At 58.5% G+C, this 22,258-nt stretch overlaps 2 protein-coding genes across 3 annotated transcripts in view; both read right to left on the bottom strand.

The window, feature by feature from the left end:
• Positions 1-1,371: 1,371 nt before the first annotated feature.
• PROM2 (prominin 2) lies at positions 1,372-22,169 on the bottom strand. Of its 2 annotated transcripts, XM_008007932.3 has the most exons (25): positions 20,411-22,169; positions 17,692-20,056; positions 17,022-17,071; positions 16,417-16,619; positions 16,203-16,323; positions 15,894-15,957; positions 15,513-15,602; positions 15,031-15,233; positions 14,594-14,668; positions 13,815-13,878; positions 13,449-13,608; positions 12,629-12,781; positions 11,282-11,405; positions 10,617-10,708; positions 10,429-10,513; positions 7,513-7,659; positions 6,918-6,989; positions 6,058-6,150; positions 5,786-5,839; positions 5,429-5,509; positions 5,187-5,255; positions 4,355-4,444; positions 4,066-4,172; positions 3,677-3,749; positions 1,372-3,459 (listed from the first exon to the last, which is right to left on the bottom strand). In XM_008007932.3, the coding sequence occupies exons 2-24, from the start codon at positions 17,933-17,935 to the stop codon at positions 3,686-3,688; spliced, it is 2,505 nt and encodes an 834-aa protein (XP_008006123.3). In that variant the 5' UTR covers positions 17,936-20,056; positions 20,411-22,169; the 3' UTR covers positions 1,372-3,459; positions 3,677-3,685. The 2 variants fall into 2 exon arrangements, with proteins under 2 accessions (XP_008006123.3, XP_008006124.3); XM_008007933.3 differs by lacking the exon at positions 7,513-7,659.
• The window catches only part of ZNF892 (zinc finger protein 892), a 58,296-nt gene continuing 56,453 nt past the window's right edge, over positions 20,416-22,258 (bottom strand). The window contains exon 7 of the transcript XR_012095434.1: positions 20,416-20,456. The gene's annotated coding sequence lies outside the window, so the exon portion shown is untranslated. The remainder of the gene's footprint in view (positions 20,457-22,258) is intronic.

The following is a 22,258-nucleotide window of genomic DNA, read 5'->3' as shown; positions in this document are numbered from 1 at the left end:
TCCTAGCACCCCAAATCTGTCATCCCTGCCACAGGGACAGCAAGGACACTTGGTTCAAGTCACCTTGGAGATAGGGCCTCGCTCCCGCATGCCCACAGGGAATGGGAACTGGCATTGCCTCCAGGAAGAAACCTCCAGGGCCACCAGGACCCGGGGACCTGCTTCCAAAGCCTGGCTGGGTTTCAACTTCTGAGATCCTGAACCAACCATGGAACTTCCTGGAGCTTCCTCTGCTCAACCAGATAAGAATTTGCTCCCTCAGAGACTGTCATCGGACAGAAGAAACAGACTGTGACCTCAGAGGGGCTTTGTTTCCCATATAAAGTAGCACTAGCATTTCAGGATTCCAGAATTTTAAAAGCCAGAGAAATAGGTAATTTATCTTTCTCTGTGGCTATTTCTGTCTCTCTGCCAACTTCCGAGTGCCACCCCATCCCCGGGTGACCGGTATTACCGTGGCGCTCTCGAAACAAAACTCCTTTGCAAAAGACAATGTTGCATTAGCTGGGCCCCAGTTTCTGGACACTAAATTCAAACAGTGGCAACTTTTTCCCAGTTTACAAGGGGAACATCAAAGTCAATTTTTTAGGACTACTTCTAATAACTGTGGGCTGGGTAATTTGGACGAAATTCCCAGTTCAGGACAACTTAAAAAGCTGCTCAAAATTTGTGTGTGTGTGTGGGGGGGGGGCGGGGGGGGGTGGCGGGCATTTTGAACAGCTTTTAAAGTTATATTTATTTATTTATTTAATAAATATATGTACATATATATTTAAGTCTAATTGAGAGTATTGGGAAGGAAACAAAGCAGTGAAGAATTACAAGGCCAAGATCTAGGAAAAGGAGGCAACTCAGAGACACACGCACGGCATCTGGGACTACGTTTTCTGTAGGGGGTCTGCAGATTCTAGAAGATACTGTGAAGCCCCCACAGGAAGGCTGCCTGGCAAATGTCTTATGCTTCGGGTTGGAGCCCTAGCGGGGGCTTCACCCGATGAATACGGATGAATCAGAAGTAGACCAGCCCTTAAAGTAACTCAAATCATCTCATTCCCTACAAGTAGATGAAAGAGATCTGGCTCTCTGCATCCCCGGCCACCTGCCAGATGTAGACATAATCCTCACAGAGGAAGATAACTCCATCCCCGACCTGAAATTACTTGTACTCAATAAAAAAAATTGCCAAGTATGGGAGGAGACAGGACAAAACTAACAAAAAACAAGAGACACAACAGACACTAGAAACAGACTAATGGAGGCTCCATATAAGTGACTAACTGAACTTTAAAATAGCTATGCTTAATACGTTCAAATAGATAAAAGATAAAATAGGTAATTTTGAAAGAAAACCGAAAATATTTAAAAAATGGCTTCTATTCCATTTGTAATCCCATCAATTTTATTTTTTAAATGCAAGGGTGCTACTTCCCCCAGGTAGGTCAACAGATGAGTAACAAGCAAAAAAAAAAAAAAAAAAAAAAAAAAACCCCTCTAGGAAAGGCAAAAAAGAGGCAGTCACACTACATTCAAGGATCTTCTGACAGTGATAACAATACATTGTGTATGCACCATTCTAATTTCTAGTAGAAAACTTGTAGCTGGTTTATAAGATGCAGTTAATCATAGACACTTCCAGCCTGGGCAACATGGCAAAACCCCGTCTCTATAAAAAATACAAAAATTAGCCAGGCATGGTGGCGCGCACCTGTAGTCCCAGCTATTTGGGAGGCTGAGGCATGAGAATCGCTTAAGCCCAGGAGGTGGAGGTTGCAGTGAACCAAGATTGCACCCCTGCACTCCAGCCTGGGTGCCAGAGCGAGACCCTGTCTCGAAACAAACGAACAAACAAACAAACAAAAGCAAACAACACGGACACTCCCTGAAACCCAGCCCACCACAATCTGAAAGGACTTTCTGCCTTTGAACAGAGGCCTGTCTCCCTCTTCCCTTGTACACGCCCAGACACTAGCTCTACCCCTGGCCCAGAGCAGTCATGGCAAACAACGACAATAATAACAGGAAGCTTCCACCTACTGAGCGTCTGTTTTGTGCCAGGCCACTGCTAAGGGCTTTCCATGAATGATCACATTTGATCTGCACAACTCTTTGCGGAGGCTGTGACTCTTCTCCCCATCTTATAAACGGAGAAGCTGAGCGAACAAGTATCACAGCCAGGCTTGGAGTCTAGGTCTGCCTGCACCTGACAGCAGGCTCCCAGGCTGGGACGCACGCCTTACCTGCATATTGCTGGAATAACCCCTGGATGCCTGCAGCCAGAGGTGACCTTAGAACTCTCCTCTCCATACACACTCATTAAACACCAACTGTGTACAGGGCCCCAGCCTAGGAAACCTGGTTTTAAGGACCCAGAACCAAGTCTCAGGGAAGTGAGAACGCTTTAATGGATCTGAGGTCTGTCCATCTCTTCTCTCTCTCCTCTTCCTCATTTGTGGAACACAGCGTCCAGCACTCAGGGCTGACACAGGCATGGGCTGGGGATGACCCTAGGCCACACGTGCAGGACAGAAGGGGCAGTGCAAAATCCTGTTCTGGCCACCAGACCACTCCTAAGAAAGCTGGATGGGGGCTGCGGAAGATGCTTCCTTCTGAAGAGATAAGGGCGAGTCCCCACTGTGGCCCAGGCCCCAGGTCCCTTCCTCGGGAGCCAGCACTCAGAGAGGAGCTAAGTGCTAGTACCCCCGTTTCTAACCTGGGTGCAGGCAGGGGGGCTCGGCCTTCACACAGGCCTCCCTCACCCCGCTGGGCACCAATAAATCCAGGATGAGATCTGCAGCGGGCCCAGGGCTCTGGGGCAGTGGAGGGCTCAGGGGCCATGAGGCAGGGCCTGCAGCAGCCCAGACCTAGGCCACGGTGCCCTTGCCTGATTAGTGGTGTTACCTGAGTGGTTTGGTTGGGCAGGGCAGTCCCCTGGGCCAGCAAGGTAGCAGTGGGGATATGGTGACGAGGGGACAAAGGAAGGAAGCAAAGGGCCAGGAAGGGCATAAGAGGGAAGCGGGAGCCAGCGGGGAGGCCAAATGAGGATGGGGTGGGGGGCGAGGAGCTCAGAGAAGGGCAGAGGGAAGCTTGACACAGGGAGGACACACGGGAATGGGAGTGGGGTTGGACGAGGCCTCGGTCCCACCCCAGGGTCCAGGCTCCAGCAGGTGGAGAACAGGCTCTTCCCGTGAGGATGCCACCAGCAGGGGGGTGAGGGGTGACGCCTGGAGGGACCTGCTGGCTCTGCAGCTGCAGAGAAGTCCCACGTAATTCTGAGAGTGAATGATGGGGGTCGTGAGCAGAAAGAGGTGGAAAGGAGCAGGCAAGGTCGGGCCAGGCAAGCCGGAATTAGGGACAGTCCAAGCCCGGATGCCAGCCTGGGCTCTGGGGCAAGAGCTACCGAAGTCCAGTGGCCCAGGCTGAATCAAAGGGGAGGACAGGCAGCCTTGGGGTCAGCTCACCCTGTCATGGATTAAGAAGGAAACGGGTGAAGGGGAGGGAGGGGAGAACAGGGCTGTCAGCCCCGCTGCTGGACGGGCCACACCCAACACCCAGACCCCACCATGTCCCCAAGCCTTCCTGCCCTCCAAGGCCCCAGAAACCCCAGGCCCCAGCCCCTCCCCGCCCCACTCCCTCAATCCCTGGCAGGGAGCAATTAAGGACATTGGGGAAAACTCACCCACAGGCCCTACAGCTTCAGGGAAGTAACCCGGGGGATGTGGAAGAGCTGAGTCTCCTCAGAGCTGGTGGAGCTGCAGCATCGAAGACAGAGTGAGCGTGGTCTCACCCCAGACCCTCAGCCCAAACACAGGGACAAACCCAGAGCCCTGAGGGTTTCTCCTAGGAAGCCCTGGGGGGGATGGGAAGGGTCCCACGAACCTGCGCCCGAACGGATGCAGCAAGAAGGGCAAGGGGCAGACATACAGGGGAACTTCCCGGCTCTCCAGGGCTCGGCCATGAGCCTCCTCTGCCTGGGAGGCCTCAGGAGGGGCTGTGACAGGGGACCTGGCCACGGAAAGGACACCGCCCTGGCCCCTGACGCTGCCTGCAGCCCTGGCAGCCCCTCACCTGAGGCGTTTCCGGATAGGACGGAAGTATTTGGAGGTCTTGACAGCAAAGATGATGCTGGGGATCAGGAAGAAGGTGCACCACGCCAGGCAGAACCAGAAGGCATTCTGCAACGGAGCTTGAGGTCGGCTCACCAGCCCACGTGGTACCCAGCCCCACCCAGCTGCCTGGTCATCAGAGCTGGGGCAGGGGCCATGCCTGGCTTCACTCCCTGCTCACCCGGTCTTCCCTGGAGAGCAGGAAGGCTTGGGGACTTGGTGGACGAGCCCTGATGAGCTGGGGCACTCACCCAGGGGTCAGCCACCATATCACACAGGATCACACGGCTGTTGTCCAGGGCTCCAGAGAGGGGCTGGCAGGTGGCGATGCGCTGAGTCACCTGTGGTGCCAACACGAGGCAGGTGACACAGAGACACCCGGACCCACAGGTGCACACCCGCATTCAACTCAGGGAGAGTGGTTGACAGGGACGTAGATAGGCCTGGGGACACCATTGGGGTCACCGCACACTCGTACACACATGCAGTGAGGCAGGTACAGACAGATGGGGACATACCCCACAGGCTCCTCGCTGGCCCTCCCCTTTCCATCTGTTCACCAGCCTGGATTAAGGCCTACTACGACCCAGCACCGTGCTTCAAGCCACTCTCACTGGGGAGGCAATGCGTGTGTGTGCATGCGTGCACACACACACACACACACAGGCACACAGACACACTCAGGGTACACCCAGACCCCTGCCACCTAGTGTGGGGTCCAGACAGCTTGCAGAGGCTCTGTTCAGCAAGGGTCTGCAGCGGGAGGTGGGCTTTGAGGATTGGCCTTGGACAAGCTGGGGAAGGGGCCGGCCCAGGGAAGAACCTGCAGGCCAGCTGTGAGGAAACATTTTGGAGAACGCCAACCCTGCTCGCACTCAGCTAAGGGAAGAGCTGCAACAGAGGTGGGGTGGGCAGAGCTTGGCCAGCAAGCAGGGGTGCAGATGCCAGGTTTGGGAGTTTGGGTTTGATCCTGAAGGCCTGGGTCACCCCCAAGGGGCTCTGGGGGCGGGGGCAGGGCTGAGCAGAGGGAACAGCTGGTCTGCTGGGGCAGGGAATCGGTCATTGCTCTGAGGCCCCACTTACCTCCTCTCTCACCCAGGCCACGTACTGGGAGAAGTAGCCCATCTCCCGGGCCAGGAAACACTCACTCACCTGCAGGAAGGAGAGGAGGTTTGGGCCGCAGGGGTCCCAGAAGCCCCCTGCCCGCGCCACCTCCCATGCATGGCAACTTGAGGACGGTCCCAGCTTTCCTGGGAGCCACAGTGAGAAGCTGGGACTGTAGAAGTCTCGGGGGAAGCCCCTTCCCCGTCCCACCCACCACTCACATTCCTCAGGATCCTGGTGGCCCAGGCAGGCAGCTCTCCTTTCAGGTAAGTGACATTGGCTAGGACATCTGAGGTCTCCAGCTGGAGGGGACGAGGGCCTCAACTCAGTGCCCTCCATTCACGCATCCGTTCATTAATCCAACACACACCACGGCACACCTCAGCGGGAGAGGGTTCGGCCCCGACAGACAGGCCAAGGATGGTGATCCCCCAGGCTCTGCCGCCACCCCCATCTTCCTCCTGACCCCACCCACAACCTGGGCAGAGCTCTGAGGTCTGGAGTGAGATGGGCTCCTACTTCCTGCCTCCCTCTGCGGCCCCCCTGCTCCACCACACGTCCCCACCATCAGCAGCCACCTGGAGATTCGGGGCAGAGGACTCCAGGGCCCTGACGCTGAGGTTGAGCTTTGCCTGTGGAGAAGAGATCAGGGCTGGTTAGGGGAGGGGAAGGGAAGGGGAGGGGAGGAGAGAGGAGAGGAAGGGAGGGGAGGGGAGGGGAGGGGAGAGGAGAGAAAGGGAGGGGAGGGGAGGGGAGGGAACAGATTCTCAGAGCTTCCCTCCCCTTTCACTGTCCCCTCTCCAGCTCTCCCCTCCCCCAGGCCCCAGGCTCCCTGGGCCTGCAAACTGACCACAAGGCTCTGCTGGGGAACGACCTTCTCCTGGTGAAGGTTTCTGAGTCCGTGGGCCTCCTCCTGCAGCCGCTGCCCCAGCACAGAACTGCCCTGAAAGGATACAAAAATCAGAACGGCCCCACCCAGGACAGACACATCTACCCCTCACCCAGACTTTCACTCTGACGTACCAAGGGGAAGTGAGAGTGCTGGGCTCAGAGGCAGAAAACCGAAGCCTCCATAAGCTCCAGGGCCTGATCTGGGTTTGGGGGGCCTAGATCCAAGTTCTAGGTTCACTCTAGCTTGCTGGGTGCCCCCAGTCAGTCACAGAACATGCCTGAGCTGCAGGGGCACCTGCGGAAATTAAGGATGCTCCTGGCTCTGCCCACCCTGTGGGGTTGTTGCGGGGCCTATGGGATGTTTCAAAGAGAACTTTTAAACTCTAAATAGCTATAAATATAAAATGCTATTTTTCCCCTCAAGGGCAACTGCCACGACATCTCATTCATCCCAAAGTCCTCACAGCCCCTGTCCCAGCAAATCCCGCAAGTGGCGCACATAGAAACACCTGCCCAACTGCATGAGGCCAGAAAGTTACTTCATCTGCTCTGAGACGGAGGACAGGCCACCCAACAGATGAAGAACCTCCGGCTCAGAGACGCTGCATGTCTTGCCCAAGGCCACACAGCCAGTGGGTGGCAGAGCTTAGTAAGAACTGATGCTGCAAAACCCCCCAGCCCAGCAGAGTCAGGAGCCTCAGGCCTCACTGGTGGTGGTCCTCAGTCCCCTGCCTTTGCCCTCACATCCTCCCACCCTCTCCTGCCTCCCAAGTCCCCCATTTCTCCTGCTGCCCAGTGGGGGCCCTGCTTCCCTCTCACTTGGGCCTGGGCCAGTCCTTCCAGCTCCTGGGCCAGCTGCTCCGTGCTAGTCTTCACCACAGGCCTCTGGATCTGCAGGTGGACAGGAGAGGCCAGGAGGGATGAACCCAGCTCCCCTGGGGCCCACAACCACCCGCTCCCAGCCTCCAAATCTCCAGTCTTATCAAACAGAACTGACACCAGCTAAGGGTTTTGTGACGCATGAGTCATAGTGGGTTTTCCCTGGAACTGTGAGATATTTCAGACATTTTCCCAATGAGACAGAAACAAGAACAAATAAGGCACCCTCTGGTGTAACTCAAGGAAGACGCAACTTCCCACTGTGTCCGCCGCAGCAGTGGGTTCAGAACCACGAACAGCGACACACATTGCTGGGTTAGGGGAGAAGGTGCCCATTCCCGTGTGACCTGGGTGGTGGCAGGAGGACAGGCCCAGGGGCACATGATCTGGGGACACCTCCACAGGAAGAGGCCCCAGGAAACGTGGAAGAGCCCAGAGCCGGGATAAGGCGAGATGCACACCCGGCTCCTCTGTGGGCCCCTTCATTCCATCACCACCTGGCCGAGGAAGCCCCACTGAGGTGCCCACCGCTGACCTGAACGAGGAAGTCGGGGTAGTGGACGCGCTGGAGCCCACTGCTCTGCAGGGCCTCCAGGTCCCGGCGGGCGGCTGAGCTCAGCAGGTCCAGGCTCTGTGTGTCTACCTTCAGGCTCTGCAACTCCTGCCATAGCTTGTTGGTGTACTGGGAGGGTGGGGGCAGGGTGGGGGTCATGCCCAGTTGCTGAGCTAGGACCCCAGAGATGCTCCCCTAAGCGAGGCGGTCACCAGGCGATATGGTCTGGATATTTGTCCGCTCCAAATTTCATGTTGCAATGTGACCCCCCGGGTGTTGCGGGTGGAGGTGGGCCTGGTGTGAGGTACTAGATCACGGGGGCGGATCCCTCACGAAGGCCTTAGTGCCGCTGCCCGGGTGGTGAGTGAGTTTCTGCTCAGTGAGTTCACGTGAGACCTGGTTGTTTGAAAGAGCGTGGCACCTCCGCACTGGCTCTCTCATTCCCTCTCTCCCTGTGTGATGCGCTGGCTCTCTCGTTCGCTCTCTCCCTGTGTGACGTGCTGGCTCTCTTGTTCCTGCTCCCCCTGTGTGATGCGCTGGCTCCCCTCGGCCTTCTGCCATGAGGCCTCCCCAGAAACGGGTGCTGGTGCCACGCTTCCTGTATAGCCTGCACTGAAACCTCTTTTATTTATAAATTATGCAGCCTCAGGTTTTGCTTTTTTAAATTTTTGGTTGGGGGAAGGGACAGGGTCTTGCTCTGTTGCCCAGGCTGGAGAGTAATAGCACAAACACAGCCCACTGAAGCCTGGACCTCCTGGGTCCCAGTGATCCTCCCACCTCAGCCTCTCGAGTAGCTGGGACCACAGGTGCAAAACACCACACCTGGCTTTAAAAAAAAATTGTATAGAGGGCGTCTCCCCATGTTGCCTAGGCTGGTCTTGAACTCCTAGGCTCAAGTAATCCTTCCACCTCAGCTTCCCAAAGTCCTGGGATTACAGGCGTGAGCCACCATGTCCAGTCTCAGGTACTCCTCTATAGCAACGCAAGAACAGACTCACATGGCAGGCCCTCAGGGCCCCCTGCCCTAGACACCCCAAGCCCCAGACAGGCTCCCCATAGGCCCCTGTCCCAAATGCCAAGACCTGGCCTTCCTCCAGTGCCTATCTGGCTTCTGGGCCAAGACACAGACCTTCCCTGGCGACCTGAAATAAAATAGCTCTCCCATCCCCTCTTTATCCCGTCAGCTGTGTCGAGGCCTTCAAAGCGCTTGTTGCTCTGAAATGATGTTACTTGTAGGTTAATTGTTCATTGCTGTCAGCTCCACGAGAGCGGGGCTTTGCCTGCCTGTTCTGACCCCAACCCCCAGCATCTAACTCAGAGGCTCCTACACGGTGGGCAGGGTACAAGTTTGTTAGTTGTGTGAATGAGTGAATGAATGAATGAATGAACGCACGCAACTGCATTTTCAGGAAAGAGCCTCAGCATTTTCCTACTATCACTGGAAGAGATTTAGACGTCATAAAATGCAGCCCGAGTGTTCAACAGATGAGAAACTGAGGTTAGAGTGGAGCGTCCACTTGCCAAGGTTACACAGCTGGTTAGAGACTGTGGCCCAGCTTGGCTCTCCTCCCCGCATCCCTCCGGGCTGCCTTCTCCTGGAGGAGAAAAGGCCTGGCCCTCTCGGGTGGGGGCCTTCGGGCCGTGTCTCAGGCATCAGTGGCAGCAGCTTCACGAGAAGTGGGGAGGTGCGTGGTGCCCTCCCTGTGCTCTGGAAAGCCCTGTGTCCTACTCAGGTCTGCGTACCCATCCGTATCTCCTTTGGGGACGAGGATTCTTACAACCACTTTGGGTACATTGTCAGGTGGCCTCAAAGGACTCAAAGGACTGCCCAGTGCATCCGAATCCAAAGCCCAGGACTCCTCCCCTCGAGAGCGATGGCTTCCCGCCAGCAGGGGATGGGGGCTCCTGGTTCATCCCTCGCTGGCCAGCCTTCCTCCACAGGGCAGTGTCTCGGCCTAGCACTGAGATATCGCCTGCTCCAGCGGCCTCCTGTCTGGTTAAAGATGCGGAAGGAGGAGTGAGCTGCCTGACTGTCCCCGGTTGTGTAGTTCAAGACACAGAGTTGGGACTGGGCCATGTGGCTGTGCCGTCCATGGGCCGAGGCTGGTTGGTTGATCCAGGGGTTGGAAGGGTTTCCCGGGACGATGCAAAGTCAGGAGTTAGCACGCTCTGTCTGGGGAGGGAGAGGGGCATCGGGGCCGGGGATGGGGGGTTTCCCCAGCATATGCTCAGGAGCCTGGAAGTGGAGGAGGGAATGTCTTCCGGCTTCTGTGCACCATGAGGAGAACCCCGTTCTCAACGTCCATCCCTCTTGTGAAACAGCCCTTCCTTGCCTTCGTTCTAGAACGGTCTCTGGCCAGCATCGGCGAGCGTCTCCAGTTCTGCACACCAAGTCCCAGCAAAGCCCAGAGGTTCCAGGAAGAGGCTGGTTTGTCAGCCTGGGGGTGGAATCCTGCCGCCGCCACCTCCCACCTGCGTGAGCTTGGCAGGCCCTCCCCCAGCGTTAGCCAGACCCACCGCCGTCCGTGTCACTGCCACGTCCTTCCCCAGCCTCCCCCTCCCAAGTGGAGCATCCCGGCTAATGCCTGTCCTCAGCCAGGACACATGTGCCCCCTCGTCCTCCTGCTCATTGTCACCAGCTTTTCCTGTTGCCACCTTGGCTGTGCTTGGGGCTGGACATAGCCTCCAGGTGCACACGGACCCACCCACACACCCGGAACCTTCCCCAGAGCTGGTGACTGGGCCTCTGCCCTTGGGCACCTTAATCGCTCACACAGACTTCTCGGGTCTCCTGGGTTCAAAGAGACGGTGCCTCCGCAGAGGCAAAAAGACGGGAGGAGGGGATCTGAGGAGGGGATCTGAGGAGGGCTCCTCACAGTTCGCGAAACGTTCTCTCACCTGGCTGATATCCAGATGCTCCTCCAGGTCGTAGGAGTCATTGAGCTGCAGGACTGTCCAGAGCGCTGCCCCTTCCTTGCACTGCCTGAGGAGGAGTGAGGGGTGCAGACGATGAGCCTTGGGGGTGGCGGGAGGGCCAGTGTCCTTCTTCCTTCCCAGTCCCCAGCTCCGCCAGGCTGTCCGCTCACCGATAAGCTTGGTGGATGCTGATGTTCTTCCTCAGGCCAAGAAGGTGCGTCAGGTTCATGGACGGGGGCAGGTTCCCTGGGGTGTCTGCAAACTGGGGATGGGGCAGTGAGAAATGGGCACAGAGCGGGGCGGGGGCAAGGCCAGCCCGGTCCCCTAGGGCCTGGCACTGTGCCGCTGTGGCACAGCAGAGATGAGGGGCAGGAAACATCCCCTCAGCCCAGCTCACACCTGGCCTCTAACTCTGGTGACCTCTGGACCCTAAATCCTTACAGGGGCTCTTCCCATGAATCCCTAGGAGGGGAGGCCAGCCCGATCTTCTGCAGAGAACCCAGTCCAGCATTGCAGCTCACCGGGCACCAGGGTGCCAGCTCCCAGACAGTGTTAGGAGATGAGAGGGCATGGGTCAGGGTGCCATCTCTCAGGTCCCTGCCTTGGGGCCTGGGCAGCATCTCAGGGACTCATGGGTGCTCTCCCCCTCCACCGTCCACCACCCTCCACCGTCCACCGGCAGGTTTCTGTCTCTTTCTTTGGCCATGTCTGTCTCACTTCTCCCCTCCCTCTCTTCCTCTTACTCCCAACCACCACTTTCCCCCAACCCTCCTGTCTGCCCATACTGCCCCCCACCTCCCTCCCCAGGAGGGCCTGTGAGCAGAGACGGGCCTACCTCAAAGAGCTCGCCGCTCTCCCAGCTCTGGCACACCAGCGTCTGCACGTTGCCGCCCACCAGGAAGGTGGCAAACACCAGGAGGATGAGGGGGGCAGCAAAGAGGAAGCTGAGGCCCACGCCTCTGTGGAAGGTGAGAGGCAGGACTGAGGGACAGCAGGGACTGGCCGCCCTGACCATACCCTCTGTCCTACCCGTACCCCAGGGCCAGCCTGCTCAGCCAGTTGGCCCCAGGACAGAGCCTTCAGAGGAGAGGAGCTTGGAGGACTTGGCCTCCTGGCGGGGAGGGAGAACCCAGAATTCCTGACTGTCCTGGCCTCACCTTCACCCCATCCCCACCCTGTCCCTGGTGCCCGGGCTGGCCCTGGCAGCCTAGAGGAGAGAACAGCTGTTTTGTTCAAAGAGCCAGGACTAGCTGGGCTCACATCTATAATCCCAGCACATTGGGAGGTTGAGGTGGGGGGATAGCTTGAGTCCAGGAGTATGAGACCAGCCTGGGCAATAGAGTGAGACTTTGTCTCTACAAAATTTTAAAAATGAGCTGGGCGTGGTGGCACACGCCTGTAGTCCCAACTACTCAGGAGGCTGAGGCATGAGAATCACTTGAGCCTAGGAGGTTGAGGCTATAGTGAGCCATGATGGTGTCACTGCACTCCGTCCTGGGTGACAGAGCAAGACCCTGTCACAACAACAACAACAAACAAAACAAAACAAAACAAAACCCAAAGAGTCAAGACTGCTGACTTCTGTGCCTGGGGCCCGTGGAGGTGACCTGCTCCAGGACCCAGCACTCAAAAGGGTCACCTGGCACGGACAGGCATGACCTGCTGACGGGGCAGAATCCCAGCAGGCCTGAGGAGTAAAGATCTTAGACCAGGAGGCTTGAAGGGCTTGTGAGGTAGGCACAGCCCTACGTCAGGCTGTGAGGCTTGGAAGGTAAAACGTGGGGTGGATTTCAGCCCTCACTTACCTCTTTAGCCAGGCACTCTTGTTCAGTGAACAGCCTGTACAACTGTATGTGGCAGCCTTGGCCTTAGAGACCGTCTAGTCTGGGGTTGGCAAACAGATTCCACCTCTGGTGCTGTTGCCTATTGGTGGTGGGGGCTGCCTGGAAGCTGGGGTAAGGACTCTAGGCTGTGTCTGACTCAGGGGAAGGAGTGCCCACTAGATGCTACAACAGTTGCCTCTGCTGTAGGAGGGAAGAGCTCCTTGTTGGCCATTCCTGCTCTGGTTCAACCCCTTTATTCAGATGAGGACACTGGCAGCCACGGGAGCTGTGCTCAGGAGCGAGAGTAATCGGCCAGCCCTGTAAGGGGGGACCCTTCCCCTCTCCCAGCCCTCTCTTACGCCATGAGGAAGTGGGCTCCAGCTTTGCCCTTGGCTTCTGGCTGGCTGGGGTCCTCCCTGGCAGATAGGCCCCAGATGCCCAGATTGAGGCCCAGCAGGTTGCAGAGTGCCACGAGCAGGACCACAGAGCACAGCACGCAGCCCACGATCCACCTGCCACAGAGAGGACACGGGTGTCACTAAGAAGGGAGGTGGCTGGCACCAAGATGGATAGGTGTGGGACCTGGTGGCTGGGTGTGGCCTCTAACCCCAAGGCCGGGGCTTCAGAAACAGATACAGACCCTTCCTAAGGCCCTACTGCTCTTGTGTGGTCTCCAGGATCAGGTTCCGAGTGCACACAGCCTGGTAGGGACTTGGAAGCCTGTGGAGTCAGGGGTCTTGGCTTAAAAATATGCAGAGGCAGCCGGGTGCGGTGGCTCACGCCTGTAATCCCAGCACTTTGGGAGGCCGAGGCGGGCGGATCACGAGGTCAAGAGATAGAGACCATCCTGGCCAACAGGTTTTAGGTGAAACCCTGTCTCTACTAAAAATGCAAACATTAGCTGGGCGTGGTGGCAGATGCCTGTAGTGCCAGCTACTTGGGAGGCTGAGGCAGGAGAATCGCTTGAACCTGGGAGGCGGAGGTTTCGGTGAGCCAAGATTGCTCCACTGCACTCCAGCCTGGTGACAGAGCGAGACTCCGTCTCAAACAAACAAACAAACACAGAGGCTCAGTATAGTCAGGGGCTGACAGGGGCTGGGAATGGGGCTCAGGGTGTCAGGGTGGCCTAGAGGTTGGGCTGCCCGCCCCACCCCACCCCACCCTGCGGGTGCCCAGCACCTGTAGGTCTCGTATCTCTGCACCTCCTGCAGGTAGGGGCGGCTGCTCTCCTCCACCTCCTGCAGCGCCTGGGCCCAGCGGGAAGCTGCCTCCGAGCCTGGGAACCCTTCAGCCAGTGTCCTCAACCCTTCCGGCTGCTGGGCCACTGCCTTCTTCAGCTCTGCCCAAAGTAGCAGGGACTTGTGGGATGCGGAGGGCACCCTGGGGCCCAGGAACAAGACAAGCGGGCAGGAAGAACATCTGGGAACCACAGAGGGAGGACGGTCCCCTGCCACCCCAGTCCTCTCTCAACAAGCCTCTGTGGTAGGGGTGGGGCGGGAAGCTGTGCCTGGCAGCTGCCTCTGACCCTTGCGGCCTCGGCCTCACCTTGCACCACGCTGGACGTCTGCATGGCAGCCAGGGTTGGAAGGGCGTTGAAGGTGCTGTTCTCCTGCAGGAACCAAGTAGGGGTGGGTCTGCCCATCTCTGCCCAGTGTTCCCTCTTGGGAGACCCCAAAGTCACCAGGCCTAGAGGGAGGGCCCCCCTCAGTGCTCCCAGCTTCCTTCTTTTCTCTTGGTCACTGCCCTCGTCTCCCCTCCCTTGGCCCAGCTTGACTCAACTTCTAAAACGTTGCTTCTCCCAGACCTCTTCTTCCTACCCCCATCCCTCTCCCACCACTGCAGTGAACTCTCAGCTGTCCTCCACACAACTGCCAGGTCTAGCTCCTGAAGGTACAGCTCCAGTCCACCCTTCCAGCCTTGGCTCTGACTTCCTTCCTTCTGGAACCTTCTACTCCGGCCACTCAGCACAGCTGACTCACCATTTCCCTAGCTCCAGGTCCTGGGTCCTGGGCACTGACTCACAACACCAAGTCCTCCCCCTTGGCCCACCTCCACCCGAGGGAGCCGCCTGCCCTCTGGGCTCAGGTTGGGTACTGCTCCCTTGCCACCCCCAGACACCTGCTGCCTTAAATGTCCCAGCTCTCCCTTCCGAGCACACACTGTGTGCACACCAAGGGTGGTCGTCGGGAGTCCCCTGCCCAGGGTGCTGTGTGGTGGGTGGGGCCCCAAGTCTTAGGTTCAACTGGGTTCCTGCCCAAAAGGGGGAAACGGAGGCCCTCACTTGGCAGGTGAGGGAGGAATCAGGCAGACCAGGTGGCTCTCACCTCCTGGACCATGCTGGAGAAGTTGGCCTCAGGGACACCCTTTAGCCGGTGCAGGACATGGTCCACAGAGGGCACCTGAAATGGGGGAAGGTGGATTATTATAAAGTTCAAGGAGAAGCCTGAAGGGGATCCCTGAGGGCGGATGAAGGGGGCAGGTGCCTCTGAACCCCAATGTCCTCAAGTGTAAAATGGGGACTGCCATGGCTCCCACTGTCCCTGGCGGCAGCCAGAACTCAAGGAGCTCACACACGTGAAGCTCACGCAGAGGGCGTGGCCCGGGGAGCACTCCACCCACAGCCAGGATGACTGGCGTTAACCCCGGGTGGGTGGGGCAAGGGAGGAACATGGGGGAAGGGGACTGGGAATTTGCTGGATCCCAGGAGCGACAGGCAGCCAGCCCTCCATGACTTTAAGAGGACTCTGTCCTGGGTCTGCACCTGGCTGAAGTCAGCACCCAGCTCCAGGGCACGGGCCCGGCTGAGGGCCCCTGCACAGTCTCCCTGGCACCCGGCCTCCTGCAGCAGCTGGAGGAGGCGGTCCCGTTGTTCCTGGAGGGCTGGCTCCAGATCCTGCTGCCCGGCCTGCAGCTCCACCACTGTAGCGTTCAGGGCCTGCAGGTGGTGCATGGAGACCTGCAGGGCTGAGAGACCCACACCCAGCCTGAACGGTGGCCCCCATAGGCATCCCAGACTCCCCTCCCCCAGCCACAGGGACTTGCAAATCATTGACCTCCTGCCTACAATGGAAACTGCCCTGGGTACGTCAAGCCAGGGGAGGGGGGCTGGATCCTGGGGTACAGCGATGGGGAAGTATAGGTGGGGCAGAGGTGGCTCAGGAAATCCAGGGCTGGGGGCAGGTGGGACCGCCCCAGGAGGACACCCACTGGGCTCCACACTATCCAGGGGCAGCTTCAGCTCACCCTGGCCTAAACTGCCCACGGCCGCCAGCAAGGGGTACACAGCGCTCCTGAGCTGAGTGTGGACGGTGCTCCCAATGCTCACACCAACACCTGCAGGGCACACGGCAGTTTGCAGGGTGAGGCCCCAAGAATGGAGGGGCCTCCTCATTCCCATCCTGCCTCCGCAGGAGCCTGGGGGTGGAGGGGAGTGGAGGAGGGGCAACATGGCTTCTTCCTCCAGCAGCTGAGTGATGGCCACTCTTGCTCTCCAGCCGGCCTGATCCCCACCTCTACCAGCCTGTTCCCAGGTGGGGTCCAGAATGAGGGAGTGAGAGGCCCCCACCGAGGTACCCGAGCAGGGGCCCTGCAGCCAGCCCACCTGCCAGCGCCCGAGACCCTCACCATCCAGCTCCTCCGAGACGCGCTCCTGGGGCAGGGAGAACTGCTGTGCCACGGCCTGCAGCTCCTAGGCAAACACAAGGCCTTGAGGCTGCCCTTCCTGGTCACCCGCAGTCCTGACCCCCATCTCTCCCTGGCCCCTTCCCTGCCCCTATGGCATCCGCCCTGAGGGTGGTGGACTCTCAGGCAAGGCGGGACAGGAGGCGGCTTTCAGATGCGCTGGCGATGGGCCAGCGAGAGCCCACTCGGCTCTGTCCTGCCCGGGCCCGGTGCTCACAGGGGCGCATGTGGGTGAGGGGTAACAGTGCTCACTTGGGGGACATCAGAGACCAGGCCCCGGAGGCTGAGCAGGGTCTCAGGCACGGCCTCCAGGCTGGGGCCCATCTGTTCATGCGTGCGCTGGTTGGTGACTAAGGCACAGACCACACCAATCCTGTGGGAACGGAGGGAGGAGGGAGGCGCTTGCGGGGTAAGAGGGAGCCTGGGGCCACAGCCCGCCCCGCCCGGGCTCTGGGCAGTGCCTTACAGCAGCAAGAGGGTGGTCAGCAGCAGGAAGACCGTGAGGGCCGCGCACTCACAGGCCAGCGCCTTGTGCTCTGTCTTCACTCGCCCCCCGCAGCGCCGGCGGCGGCGGCAGCAGCAGAAGCAAAGCCCGGCAGCGGGCACCAGCAGCAGGTAGAGGCCGGCGACCACGGCGCACACCACGTAGCCCGCCTCGTACCGCACCACCTGGGCAGGCGGCAGGGCATGAGGGGCGACCCCACCCCCACTGCCCAGCCCTGGCTTCTGCCGGAGTCCAGAGGGAAACCAGAAGGGGCGGGAGTGCCGTCGGGGGCATGGCCTGCATCTCATGGAACGCGTCCCAGAGGCGACCGCATTCTTACTGCTCATCACCCTCTTATACGGGAGGAAGCTGAAGTTCAGGAAGTTCCAGCTCCCTGCAAACCTCATTGCCAGTAAAAGGCAGAGCTGTGGTTTGCATCCAGGTCTGCGGATGGCAGGGCCCACAGAGGAGGGGGAGGACGCCCGAGCCGCCGCCTGGGGGACTGAGGGGACTGGGGGCTTTTCTGCTCCCGTCCTGCTGCTCACCCCGGAACTCCCTCCCCCAGCACCTTTCCCCAGCTTGCTCACCTCATTCACCTTCACGGAGGCCAGCTCATTCAGCAGGGCCTTTACCAGCTCTACCGGAAAGAGCCAAGCTGAGGATTCGGGGGCAGCCACCACCCTGCCCCGTGCCCATCCTCTCCCCACTGCTAGGGCAAAGTGGCTCTGAGGCAGGGCTCCTGCCACCACCATGGCACCCTCGCAGGAGGCTGCATCACCGCAGCCGTGCTCCATCCTGCCCTGACCTCAGCACTGCTACAGGAGGGTGAGAGAGGGCTGCAGACCTCTCCTCCTGGACCCTACAGGTCAGTCCTGAGCCTGGGCAAAGGGAGAGAAGGGGCCTGGCCTGGCAGTTCTTCCCCTCAAGCAGCAAAAGACAAGACTGGGAGGGTCCTTCAGCCACTCCTGGACCACCCAACCCAAGCACCACTAGACTCAGAGGATGTCTGAGTTGGGTCTAATGTATTTCTAATGTAACCTCCTCACTTTACAGACAGAGCACCTGAGGCTCAGAGAGGAAACGAGGGCTACCCACAGTCACACAGCAGGTTCTGGAGCCCCAAATCCTCCGCCTTCTACCCCAGGAAGACGGCCAGTGCCTGCTGGTAAGTTGGGCACATCTCATGGTAGAGGGGGCAGAGGAAGCCTGGCTGGGGACCCCAATGCTGAGGCCCTCGCTGGGGAGGTGCACACTCACCTGAAGGGAAAGGATTCAGCTGCACCACGGAGAGGAAGCGGTGCACGGTGCCGTAGAGCGAGTCCAGGAGTCCTGGTGCACGAACTCGAGGGGCCAGCCACCGGGCCCTGGCCGCTGGGGTGAATGTCAGGGGCTCTGCCGGGCCAAGGGACTTGCAGTCTGTGGCCCCCGCTGCCAGCTGACTCAGGAACAGCCCCAGGCCCAGGCCCAGCAGGGGAGCCAGCAGAGCCAGTGCGTGCCTCATGAGGTCAGGAAGGTAAGGGGCTCAGGCTCAGGCTCAGGAGGGAACAGGCAAGCCCAGGGCAGGCCGTGCATCCTTCTCCAGCCTCTGTCCCTCTCTACACAGCTCTCAAAACCTGCCCAACAGGTTTAGGTTCCTGAGCTACCTGGCCTCCCGCCTCCCTACCTGCCTTGGAGCATAGGAAGGACAGGGGTGGAGGCACAGGGGAGGGGCAGGGCCAGGCTGGGACCGCCCTTGGTGGCCTTGGGTGGAAGCCCGGGCTCCCCACCACCCAGATCCTTGCAGGCAACGGCTGCCTCGAGCTGGGTCCAAAAGGTACCTCAGCAGCTTGGGATTGCCTAGAGTGGCTCCATTTCAAATATTCTGTTCCACACCCAGCTCCAGCAGCCCAGTCTGGAAGCTGGGAAAATAGCTGCTTGGTGAAGCCCTGGCCAAAATGGTCATAAGACCAGACACACAGAGCCAGGACCCAGGCTCGCTCTCCCTGCTTCATCTGGAACCTGCACTGTCCCCGCCGCAGGTCATGCCCGGTGCCCACTGCCGGGCCAATCCGGAACACAGGCCCACCCTGATAGGTACAGGCCTTTGGAAGGGCAAATCCCGGAGGTGTGCCCTGTGGCCTGGCATACCTCCTCCAGTCAGCAGTTGAAAGAACTGATAGGATGTGACCAGAAATGTGTCGGCACAGGTCTCTGTTTTGTGAACAGCTGTATGCCCAATGCCCAGAAAGTTGCCGGCAGCTGAGCAGGTCGTGGGAAAAATTCACCGAAGGGCTGGAGGGAATCAGAAACAGTCCCGAAAGCCACCACTGAGGAACGGACAAAACGAGCCTCTTACATCACACACTGGGCAGTTGCTAAGGAACGTGCTGTGGAAATGTCTCTTGCGACTGAAAAATACTCACATGCACTCATAAGTGCAAATAGCAGATTACAGACCAGCACACGCAGTAAAGGTGTAAAACGGTGATGATTTCCACTAATAGCAGATTACAGACCACATGGGAGGCTGAGGCGGGCGGATCACGAGGTCAGGAGATGGAGACCATCCTGGCTAACACCATGAAACCCCGTCTCTACTAAAAATACAAAAAAAGAAAAAATTAGCCGGGCGTGGTGGCGGGTGCCTGTAGTCCCAGCTACTGAGGAGGCTGAGGCAGGAGAATGGCGTGAACCCGGGAGGTGGAGCTTGCAGTGAGCTGAGGTTGCACCACTCACTCCAGCCTGGGTGACAGAGCAAGACCCCATCTCAGAAAAAAAAAAAAAAGAAGATTACAGACCAGTACACGCAGTGAAGGTGAAAAATGGCAGTCATTTCTCAATGGGGTTGCCGGCAATTTTTCATTCTTTTGCTCACGTGTACTTCCTCATTGCTGTGCACTAAACGTGTGTTACTCGTATTTACATAAGTAATCGAAGTTCGTGAGTTTCCATTGGCAGTTCCTTGCCCCTGACTGGGAGCCTTGGAGAGAAGGGCTGGCTCCGTGGCTCGCTCCGTGGCTCCCAGGACCCCCAAGCTCAGCCCAGGGCAATAGTTCAGGATGGTCTGCAGGGTGGGTGAGTGGCTCAGGGATGTCTGGCTGTCCCTGGGAGGGTTATCAGGCAATTAGGGCCTTACCTGTGAATCAGGGCGGAGCCCCCAGGAGAGCTCTTACACTCCCGGCTGCTGCCTCTGCGGCTTTCTCAGAGCCAGGGGACGAGAGAACACAGTGGTAGAAGGCATAGTCCAGTTAATAGTGGGGCGAGAGAGGAAGTGGGGCCTCATCAAAAGGTGATTCAGAGGTGAGGATCAGGGATACAGTGAAGAACAGTCTAGGAGTGTCCTGGCACCCTAGGTCTGGTGGGAGCAGGCTGTGGACCCCAGGGAGGGTCCAGGGCCAGCTCCTCCTGTGGGGTTCCGACCCCAGCGTGTGCAGAGAGGCCCCTGGCCACACTGCCTATGACCGTGTTGTGAAGCTCAGTGCAGGTTGTGCCCACCTAGGCCTGCCCACAGCCCTTCCTCCCGACTCACCTGAGCCCAGCATCTATGTTGGGGGCTCCTGGTTCCCCAGAGGCTGCATTGAGGAAGGGCTGGTCTCTCCAGGGCCTCACTGCTTCTCCCTTCTCCTTCTCCCTCCAATTTAGGCTGTTAGAAAGAACGTCTTCCCCTGGGATGGTTTTCTAACAGCCCCCCATCAGCAGCAAGATGCACACAGCCCTCAACTGAGCACCTGCCTTTTAGGCGTTTCTGTATCTTCTGACTCCAGCGCACCAGCGGTGGGGGATTCAGGTCCCAGCTTCCTGGCTAGTGCTAAAAGCCCTCGGGGACTTGGGAAATAAGCACTTTGGCCCCAGGTGCTCCACTCCCACCCTCTCTCTCTTCTCCATTATTGTCATAATTAAGCCAATCATTGGCTACTGCTATTGTTTTTATTTGTGTGTATGGTAAAAACACTGTGGTTTGAAGATAAGATTTCCCCTGGGATAAACAAAAACATACCAAGTCTCTTCCTCAGCCCAGGGCGGGATGAAGATGCTGAATCTGCCTGTTGAACAGATGGAGAAATAGATGCATGGAAGAAAGGACTATTCTGAGTTAGCAGCCAAGCCAGGAGCGGACACGACAGCCCCCCTTCCCCAGCGGGATCCCGATAAACAATTTATCATCAGACCTGCTGGTCAGCCCCTGCCTCCTCCCACCCCCAGCCCTGCATGGGAGAGCAGGTAGGGTTCAGGATCCAGCCTTGGAGCTGGGCAGAAGAGGCGAGGAAGCCACTGCTCTCCCTGAATTTCCTGGAAAAGCCCAGCACGCAGGCGGGTGGGGGCTGTTCACAAGCATGGGTGCCCCTGCAGTGGCCACTAAGGGCCTTGGGCGGTGGGGCAGGCCACCCAGCTGGAGGGCTTCTGGAAGTGGGGACGGGAGGCCAAGGTGGTCCTGGACCCTCCTTTTCCTCCCATCTTTCTGGGCACACCTGCACTTTCTCTGCTCCTGCTGACCCCCGCACCCTCTGACCTCCATGGGGAATTCTTCGGTTGACCAGGAGAAGCTGCTCCCGGTTGCCCTGGAAACACCTCCTGGGGCCACGTGCTGACCCTGACTCACCATCTCCAGAAGATCGATGTTTCCTGAACCCCACAGCCCCAAGGTGGGGAAGAGGTGGGCAGAGGCAGAGACCTCAGCAAGGGGAGGAACTCTGCCCTCCAGAAAGCCCCTGGGCCCTTCTGGCTGCCTCACGCGGCCACGCTGGGAACAGGCCGGCAAGACGCTCAGACACTCTCAGGGAAACCTCAGACAAGAAGACAGGCCCCTCTTCTTTCTTGCCTCTGCTATCGCCGCCATACGCTGGGAATGAGTGTTAAACCAATTCAAGGGGACAGAGACCCACTTACCAGACCATCAGGGCTACGGCATGGCCACCGTCTTAGTCACCATTTTTGATGGCAAGAATGAAAACCCACTTAGGTCAGCGGAAGGATTTGAAACGTGAGCATTTATTATAGAGATACAAGCGCACTTTTGGAGTCCAAGGGCCCTCAGGAGGGCTCAGAGCCTGGAACAGGAAATCCATCGAGGGCCCCATGTCTGTCTCAGACCCTCTCTCTGGGGCGGCGTCGGCCTCCTCTGCCGAATGGACTCTCCTCGTCCAACGTGGCAGAGAGGGCTGCCCTGCCGATCTGAGTCTGCCTGTTCTCCCAGGTGGTCTACTATGAGTCCTGCCAGCACCACAGGCCACACTCTTCATCCTAGCGGGAGGAAACTGAGGGTCCCAACCAGAGGCGGGGTCTCCCAGTCCACCAGGGCCCTCTGACCGCGACATCCTTACAGGGAGCAAGCGCAGCGGCTGGGCCCAAGCTTGTGGCATGCGGTGGCCCTGGGGGAACAGGCCTCTGGGATGCCTTTCTGGGAATATTTTGGAGCATTTTGACCACCACGCTCCCAGAATGTGGGTCCCTGCCTGACTTCTGGTCCCTCGGTCCGGCAGGCAGCCACACCTCCAGCCTTCCAGCACCCCTCCTGAGTATTGCTTCAGAATGGACCATTGTGAATGTAGATGGACCCCGGGCTCCCCTGCTTCAAACCTCCTAACGGCTCCTACACTGGACTCCTTAATTTGTCTCCAGGGCCTCCACCATTGGAGCCCTTCTCAGTTCCCCTGGTTAGTTCCTGCCATCCTTGGCTCACCCTACCACACTCCCTCCATCCTGGCCCTGCTCACGATTCTCCTTCTTGATCCCCAGCCTCCACGTTCACCCAATTTCTGCTCATCCTTTAAGCTTGGTTCGGTGGTCACCTTCTCGAGGACCCCCAGGCTGAGTGAGCAGTCCTTTCAAGGCATCCCTTAATGTG

The sequence above is a fragment of the Chlorocebus sabaeus genome, chromosome 14 (genome assembly GCF_047675955.1).
Source record: "Chlorocebus sabaeus isolate Y175 chromosome 14, mChlSab1.0.hap1, whole genome shotgun sequence".
NCBI classification, from domain to species: domain Eukaryota; kingdom Metazoa; phylum Chordata; class Mammalia; order Primates; family Cercopithecidae; genus Chlorocebus; species Chlorocebus sabaeus.
The sequence above is the reverse complement of the archived record's forward strand: the minus strand, read 5'-3'. Positions and strand labels throughout refer to the sequence as shown.